Source organism: Budorcas taxicolor, chromosome 18 (assembly GCF_023091745.1).
Source record: "Budorcas taxicolor isolate Tak-1 chromosome 18, Takin1.1, whole genome shotgun sequence".
Taxonomy (NCBI): domain Eukaryota; kingdom Metazoa; phylum Chordata; class Mammalia; order Artiodactyla; family Bovidae; genus Budorcas; species Budorcas taxicolor.
In genome coordinates, this window is record NC_068927.1 from 55,490,961 (window position 1) to 55,499,343 (window position 8,383).

The window sequence follows — 8,383 nt, forward strand, 5'->3', positions numbered from 1 at the left end:
ATCTTTTAACCAGAGCGACAGACACCCCAGGGTGCTCCAGGCAACGCCTGGCCACCTCCTCCCAGACGAGGGTCACAGGCTGGGCCCAGGCCCCACCGCGGGGAAGGACAGCTGACAAGAGTCTCCACTGTTCCAATCTGATTTTATTGAAAAGGAAACATACAAAAATCATGTACAAAAAAAATTAACCAAACATGTACAGAAAATTCATTCCGGTATCTACAGCAGCGCATATACAGTATTTTACAGGCTGGGCCATCCCTCCCCACTCCCAGACTCCTCCCTCTTCTGAGATTTTCCCCCCCTCCCTGACTCCCCGTCTCCCCCCAGCGCTTCGCCCTGGGGACTAAGGCTGGGGCGGCTTCCGCCAAAATATCCCACCCCCCAAATGAATGCCAGTGGTCACGCGTGCTCTCTCTAAACCTATGCAATGGGATTGATGGGGGGGGAGCGGGGGGTGGTCGCGGGCAGAGCACAGGATTCACAGTCTGGGCCCCTCCTGGCCACCCCCAGATGAAGGTGAGGCGGGCATGCCCACCACCCGCCGGCTGGCTCAGGGAAGATGGCTGGGCGCTGGGCCGGGGCACCCGTCAGGACGCACCCCACTCTCTGGCTCCAGGAGGCTAGTGGTCACGTTTGGCTCATTTGCTCTTCATGGGCCCCCTCCCCGGGAGGAGGGGGGGAAGCACCAGGGGCCTGAGGCCAGGCCCAAAGTGAAGGAGCGCCGGGGGGAGAGACCCCCGCCCCCCAGTGTCACCGCTGCAGCTGGAATGGGCAGCCAGCACCAGCAGCCTTTCCTGAGATGGTGGTGGGCGGCAGAGGGGGGCAGCTCAGGCCCTGCCCCCTCGGTCCCCGCCGCCTTCAGACGCCAAGTCCGTCAGCCCTCTCTCCCCTGGCCCCTCAGCCAGGGGCCCAGGAGTCCACGTCTCCATCAGTGCTCCCCGGGGCTAGGCCGGGGCTGGGTCGGGAGTGGCTGCCCTGGCCCACCCCTGGGTCGGGCAGGGCTGTAGTCCAGTATGCTACATGGTGCAGAAAGAGTCCCCCGCGCTGGCCAGGGCGTCAGGAGTTGGGAGGGTCCTGCCCCCCCGGGTCCCCGACATCCACCGGGCGGGTACAGGCACCTAATTGGGCTCCACCTCGGGGGCTCCGCGGCCCCCGGGGAAGGGCAGGAGTCCCAAGATGAGATTGTACAGGACCCTCCAGGGCGAGGGGCGGTGTCGTTGCCGCTCCTCTTGTCTCTGGGGAAAGGGAGCAGACAGGAAGTTAGACAGACGGGCTAGAGATGGACGGGTGGGGCGCACAAGGGGGTCAGGCTGAAGGGCAGCGAGGCGGGAGGCACAGACCCTCCACCAACCTGCTCAGGGCGGTACTGTTATTATCATTCATTGGGTCATCTCCTGGCCTGGAAGAGACTAGGAGGGACAGGATGTGGACGAGGCCCTCAGCATAGGGCCCGTAGGTATCAGCTCTGATCTCCTAGTCCCTGGTCTCCAGATGAAGACAATCACCCGACCAAAGTCACCTGGGCTTGAGGGGTAGGCTGGACCGCAGCCCACCTGCCCTCCCACTGAAAGCTGATGAGACACACAGAAGGGAGCATAGAGCCCCCCTGTCTCAGCGATTCTAGAATACTCTGTGCAAGAACTGGGAACTATTCAGTGCTGAAGCTGTACAGAAATGTTTGGGCCAAGCAAACCCCCAGCCCCTTCCCGAATGGCAGGATGAAGGCTGGGGGCAGCCTCTGGGACTGTCACAGTTCCACAATGCTAGAAAAGCGGGAACGAAGGAAGCTAGATACAAGATAAGGTTGCCCTTCAATTAAAATCAACAATACTCAATACTTAGGGAGAGCTACCGTTCTCTCCACTCTGTGCTGAGTGCAGGCCTAGGTCCTGTGCCAGAGAACTAATCTCATCCCCACCAGATGGGAAGAAGAAACCCATTTTACAGATGTGAACAAGAAGGTCAGATCAACCATGTTAATGATCTTAATGGGTGCCTGGGGGTGGGCTGCCTGGTACCATATTTGTCTCTGCCTCAGTTCCCACCAAATTTTCCAGCCAGGAGAAGGTGACCAAGGGGGGCATATGAGATTGGCAGAAATGCCACCATCCCACTGTGGAGTGCCACTTGGCACAGTCATCTTGCTGAGCAAGCCAACTATTATTTATCAAGGCTAGGGGCCGGCAGACCACCCAGGTATCTACTGTGGAGACATGTGTGTGCCTGGAGATACGCATTTTTTGGGAGAGCTAAAAGAACAATAGAATTAAATTACATTTAAAAATTTGAGACACTTCTGGAATATCCTAAATACCCACCAATGAGAAAATGAAGACAATACTACATGGTGATCTGACAGAATGCTATGCTATGTGGCAGTGAAAATGAATGAACTGAAGCTCCCTTGTCCGTGGCTGTATCTCAAGCAAAACACTGAGGGGGTGGGAGCAGCTTTGAGAACACACCAGATCACGTTTAAGTCTGAAACGCCTCGCAATCCCAAGTATTGTTTGTGGCCTGGTGAATGTGTTGTAAAAGAATCAACACCTGCAGACCAATGGGACAAGCCAATCTGTGAGGCTTCCTTTGAAAGCGGGGAGGGGAAGAGGGTCAAGGGGCTTCGCAACATCCGGTTTTTGTTTTTTTCCCTCGAATAAGCAAGCAGTATGGCTGTAATGTTCAGGTTGGACAGAGCTGGGTGGTGGGCGCCCCGTGTCTGTTATTCTCCGTTCCACCGCCTTAGGCTTCAAGTATCTGGTAGTGAAGAGAGGCCCGGCTGAGGGCCCCGGGGGCGGGGCCTCCTGGGGGGCGGAGCTCCAGGCCCCGCCCCCAGCCCCCCGGGAAGCTGGGTGGCGCGCCGCCGCCGCCGCCGCCGCCGCCGCCGCCGCCGCGCGGGTGGGTGGGAGGGGCGGGCGCGGCCGCGCCGCCGCTGCTGACTCATCGGCTATAAATAGCCCGGGATATATGAGCCGCTCCACCGAGCGCCGCCCTCAGTCCCCACGGCCGCGGGCCCCGGGCGCGCAGCGGCGCTCGCGGACGCTCCGGCCCCGGCCGTCAAGCCGGGCCGTGCCGGCTACAGCGCGGGTCCTACGGCGGCGGCTCGGCGACCACGCCGCCCCTCCCAACTGCCTGTCCCCGGCGCGACCCCGCCGCGCAGGGCAGCAGCTGCCGCACATCTGGCTGGGCCGCCGCAGCCCCCTCCCCGGCGGGAAGTCCCACCTGCCGTCTACCCCTCCCCCAGCACTCACCCGCCGCGCGTATAGCGCGTTGAGGTCGTCCGCCATCCGCCGCAGCTGGGCCCCGATCTCTCGGGCCCACTGCTCCTCCTCCCCCCGGACTCCCGGGGCCGCTTGGGTGGGTCCGCCCGCCAGGGCCCCCGGGGCGCTGGGCACTGGCGATTCCAGGTGCTGCTCCGCGGGCGAGAGTGAAGGCTGAGGACCTGGGAAAAGCCGGGGCTGGGGTCACACCCACCACCCCTCTAAGGCCCTGCAGTGGCCCGGAGGAGGGCCGGCTGGCTAGGACTTGCTTCTCCCTTTTCCCGTCGCCTGACTTCTCTTCGGCTCCCCACCTCATCTCGAGCGATGCCACTATGCCCTCTTAAGAGCTAGATTTCTTAGCTCCTACTTCCCGGGGGAGAAAAAAAGTGCTGGGGAGGCCTTCCTGGGCTCACCTGTCTCGCAGCCAGCTACCACCCCACTCCCCGTGTTAGTCTGGAAGTGCTTCCTCTTATCCTACCGAAGTTGTTTGTTGATGTTTAGGTCGCTCAGTCGTGTCCGACTCTTTTTGCGACCCCATGGACCATGGCCGGCCAGGCTCCGTCCAAAACGATTGCCAAATTTTGACTGCTCTACTCAATCGACAGGGAAACTGAGGCTCCCCCTAGGAATGGGGCCCAAGGTCACACAGGGATACGGTGACTGACTACACCCCGAGTCACAAGCCTCGGGTCTCCTGGCCTCTAGTGTCCAACCACAGTGAGGCCACACCCCCGGATGTGGCAAAGGCCTGGAAACCCAGAAGGCCGGCCTGTGGCCCCCTGTGAGCCTGGAGGCTAGGATGCGGGACGTCCCCACGCACTTTCTGAGTTCCTCTGACGACTCTTCCTCCCTCTGTCACGCCGGGTCCTGGCCTAAGGGATCCCTGAGAACTAACGTCAGGGCCTCAGTTTCCATGCCTGCCATTCTGGTCTAGGAACCGGGTCTCCTCCAGCCTCCGCTGGCCAGGGAATTCTGCCCTCTCCTGACCTCTCCAGGTTCCGGGGACAGGTGGGGAGGGACGCGGAGAAAACCTCTCCCTTGCCACCGAGCGGGCCGGCCGGGCACCACGGAGTTAACAGCCCAGCAAGCAGGGGACCTTTAACCCTTCCCTCCCCAAGACCCGCCCCCCCCTACCCTTTCCCCCAGACAATGGCCCCTCCCCCTCCTTCCTCCTCTCGGACTGCAGAGAGGGCGGGCCCTGGCCAAAGAGATGCAGATAAAGGCACCAGGCCACCCTCGACCCCTCCCCGAAGTCCTGAAGTGACAGTCCCCTCTGCCCACACTCTTTCCAGCTGCAGTCCTTAAGGGGCTCCCGGGGACCCAGACCTGGGGAGGGTGGGGGGCTGGAAAACAGCTGTTGCCCCGGGCCCGGAAAAGGCCTTGGGCTGCAGCTCGCGGACTGCAGTCCGATTCCAGGAGGGACTTCCCAGTCGGCCTCCCCCCACCCCCTAGCCTCCCACTCCGTCTTCCTGCTTCTTGCAACACAAAGACCACACTGGCCACACCCTCCCCGTGGCCCGGCCGGCTCGCCACCTCCCCCGACTCGCTCCCCTTTCCCGGGTTCCTCGGGGTCTCTCTTTTCCCAGCTCCCGGCATCTCGGGTGCGGGGCAGGCACTCACCGTCGGATCGCGGGCCTCGGGGCCGGCTGCGGGGACCCCCAGGCCAGCGGGGGGCCCCCAGGGCGGCAGTGACGGCGGGCGGGGCGGTGGGGGCGCAGAGGTAGGCGGCGGGCAGCAGGGCGGGGGCGGCGGGGGCAGCGGGCAGGCCGGGTTCGCAGAGGCCACAGGACACCGCCGAGGGCACCAGGCGGCTGAGCGGGAAGGGGCGCGGGCCGTCGCGGGCCAGGCCCTCTACGGGCTCTGGGGAGCTGCCCTCCTGGCGTGCTCGGGCCATGGCGCTCCCTGGGGCCTGCAGGACAGGGTAGATGGGCACGCTCAGCAGCGGGGCAGTGCAGGGGGAGCCCCACGAGGTACCCACCCCACGCGGGGTACACAGGGTACCCCACTCCTGCCCGCACGGTGGGCTGGGGCAGCCCACGAGGGTCCATGACACACAGAGCTGTGATGGAGGGGCCTGATGGCCCCTCACACAGCCCCTCCCCGGGCTGACCCCAGGCCCAGCCAACCCCAAACATGGTGACCGGCACACAGGAGGGACCAGGGACAACATGGTGACCGGCACATAGAAGGGACCAAGGACAAGGAAGCACAGGACAGTTCTCACAGCAAGGACAGGGGCTCACGCAGGTCCCAGACTTGTGGGCCCGTCAGCAGTGTGTGTATAAGGGCTGAGAGCCCTCCAACACACACTCACCCAACCTGGGACTCACAAAGGGCCTGGGCTGGCAGGGTTAACTTTTGGAACACAGCGAGGGGCGCGACACACACACACACACACACACACACACGGAGGGCAGCCAGGCACTGCGATTGTTCCCACAACAAACACCAGGACTCACACAGGACCAAGAGGGGGTGTATGTGGAGGGTATACAACGCACACAGGGCTCACGCAGGACTGGCCCGCCTGACCTCCCACCAGGCCTATTTGTACCCCAAAACACTGAGAAGGTCCCAGGACACACACACACACACAGACCACGGAATAGCTATCCACACACTGCATGCTGGCTGGTACACCCCAGCCCCTTCATCTCAAAAACACAGATACACAAAATTGTCAGGATGTCACCCACTGACCCGCTGTTAATATGCCCACAGAGCCACAGAGACTCACAATGCGGCCGTCACAAGCACAGACAGAAACACACCAGCTAGGGCACTGTCCCTTCTCAGGCACACGTGCCCCTCCGCGTAATGCACCCGCAATAGATAAGACCTACACCCCTCAGGACTCACACACATATCAACACAAAACAGACCTCCGTGGACACACAGGGACCCGTACAACTGCAACACACCCACTTGTCACCAACTCTCAGATCCCGGGACACATGTAAAGCAGGCACACATGTCATCAGATCTGGATGAATTGCCACATGCCAGCAACAACACGGAAACGCAACAGCAGACATCAGCCCACCCTCCTCCCCGAACCTCCAAACACCATTACCGTCAGCCCTGGACACACACGCACACACACACTACAGCTAATCCCACACTGGCCTGGCAGGGCGCACACCTAAAGCACCCTCAGAAAACACTGGTCTCACGTGACTGACATAAACACTACACACACGCAGCCCACATGACACACATGAGCCAGCCGATCACAGAGACAAGCCCCTCAGACTCAACACACACACTCTTTCTCTCTCTCTCTCTCTCTCACACACACACACACACACACACACACACACACACACACACGGGCTCAGACACATCCCTGTACAAGAGGCTGCCAGCAGCATCTACTGACTGTTCTACTCAGACCCCACAGAGCCTAGCTCCTCAATTCCCAGACGCGGATGACAGACACACAAGCCAAACACAGACTGAGACAACCCCCCCCCCCACACACACACACACACACACGACGCAGAACTCACACAGACACCTGGACAGAAAAAAGACATCCGTAAACGCTGAGCTGAGCCAGATGCCCTGGAGATAGACACAGACACAGTCCACACAGACAAGACACACAAGCACTCGCAAACACAGCCCACCGGGCAAGACGCACACGTAAACACACAAACAGCTCACTCAGGCAACGCGCACACACACTATAGCGCAAGCAGGCAACCGGGAGCCAGAGACTCACCCCCAAACAGCACACACAGACAACTCTCAGAGCACACACAAGTACACCACACAACAACAGAGCGCCCACCCCTCAGGCGCGGCAGCACGCACGGAGAGAACCCCTTCACACACACAGGGGGACGGCGCCGCACACCCCGCCGGGGCCACAGCCCCAGCACGCCCCGGGACTGGCACAACCACTCCCTGCAGACCCCAGCACAAACTCGGAGCCAGACACGCGCACACACCCAGGCGAGACACCTGCAGATCCACCACCCCGCACACGCGCGCTCCCACGGCGGGCCCAGACGCCCCCTGCGCTGTCACGGTCCCCCCACCCCCCACGCCGCCGCCGCCACGTGCGCCCGCCCCGCCCGCCAGGCGAGCGCGGGGCCAATAACCGGCTGTTGCTGGGGCGCAGCCCCCGCCCGCAGGAGCCGCAGACTTCACGGCCCGCGAGCCGCCCCCTGTCGCCGCCCCCAGCGGGCGCGCGCCCGGGGTGTGGCCGCCCCTCCACGCCATCCCCCCCACCCCCACCCCCCGCCCCCCGCCCCTCCGGGACTGCAGGGGCCGGGGCAGTCCGGGGCGACTTACTTCCCCGGGCCCGCACTGGCCGCCAGGGGGCGCTGCCGAGCCGGCACCCCATTGTTTGTAAACAAACCCGCCGGACCGCGGAGGCACCTGCGCTCTTGGACCCTCAATGCCTCCCGCCCAGGGACCCCAGCCTCGAGGAGGGTGGGGAGGGCAGGGAGAGAGGGGACCCCAGTGTGGGGACGAAGCGCGCCCTGCCCCCGCACTGTCTCTCCGAGTGCACTCCTGCCACCTCCTCCAGGGAGCCCACCCGGCCTGGCCAATCGCGGCTGGAGGGGACTCGGGGTGCGCACACTCACCCCGGGGGCATGAACACGCCGGAGGGGATGGTGATGGGGGGCGGGCGGCTTCCTTCAGGAGGGCGCGCCCGCCGAGCGCCGCTCGCTGCGGCTGCTGCCGCTCTAACTGCAGTGGCTGTTGCTGTTGCTGTTCCTGCCGCAGCTGCTCCTGGAACCGCAGGCGCGTTCGCGTCCTGGTCGCTGCTGCTGCTGCTGCTGCTGCTGCTGCTGCTGCTGCTACTGTCGTTGTTGCTGCCGCCGCCGCTAGGCGCCCGCTCGCATGTGGCTCGCGCCGCGTCTCAGGCCGCCCGGCGGATCCCGGGCCCGCCTGGCGGCCGCCCCGCCCCGCCCCGCCCCCGCCTGGCGGGTCCCACGCCCCGCCCCCGAATGACGCCACGGCCGGGCCCGCCCGCCCGCCCGCCGCGGACAAGTCGGGACTTGCAGGCGAGCGCCGCGCCCCCTACCTCGGCGCGGGGGGTTTCCCTGAAGCCGGGGGCGGGGCAAGGCTTGGGCCTGGGGGCGGAGGCGCGCCGATCGGCCGTCCGGACG

At 63.6% G+C, this 8,383-nt stretch overlaps 1 protein-coding gene across 2 annotated transcripts; it reads right to left on the reverse strand.

The window, feature by feature from the left end:
* Positions 1-321: 321 nt before the first annotated feature.
* Positions 322-8,106, reverse strand: BBC3 (BCL2 binding component 3). 2 transcript variants are annotated; one of them, XM_052656986.1, is made up of 4 exons: positions 7,856-8,106; positions 4,881-5,169; positions 3,252-3,442; positions 322-1,238 (listed from the first exon to the last, which is right to left on the reverse strand). In XM_052656986.1, the coding sequence occupies exons 2-4, from the start codon at positions 5,152-5,154 to the stop codon at positions 1,122-1,124; spliced, it is 582 nt and encodes a 193-aa protein (XP_052512946.1). In that variant the 5' UTR covers positions 5,155-5,169; positions 7,856-8,106; the 3' UTR covers positions 322-1,121. The 2 variants fall into 2 exon arrangements, with proteins under 2 accessions (XP_052512946.1, XP_052512947.1); XM_052656987.1 differs by lacking the exon at positions 7,856-8,106 and adding an exon at positions 6,186-6,664.
* Positions 8,107-8,383: the final 277 nt, after the last annotated feature.

Bases quoted from the DNA above. Each gene is read 5' to 3' on its own strand.
- BBC3 (XM_052656986.1), bottom strand. From the start codon at position 5,154: ATGGCCCGAGCACGCCAGGAGGGCAGCTCCCCAGAGCCCGTAGAGGGC. The intron at 3,443-4,880 runs GTGAGTGCCTGC...GGCTTTTCCCAG, and splicing joins CCGAGGCCCGCGATCCGACG to GTCCTCAGCCTTCACTCTCG. The intron at 1,239-3,251 runs GTGAGTGCTGGG...CCCTTTCCCCAG, and splicing joins ACGCGCTATACGCGCGGCGG to AGACAAGAGGAGCGGCAACG.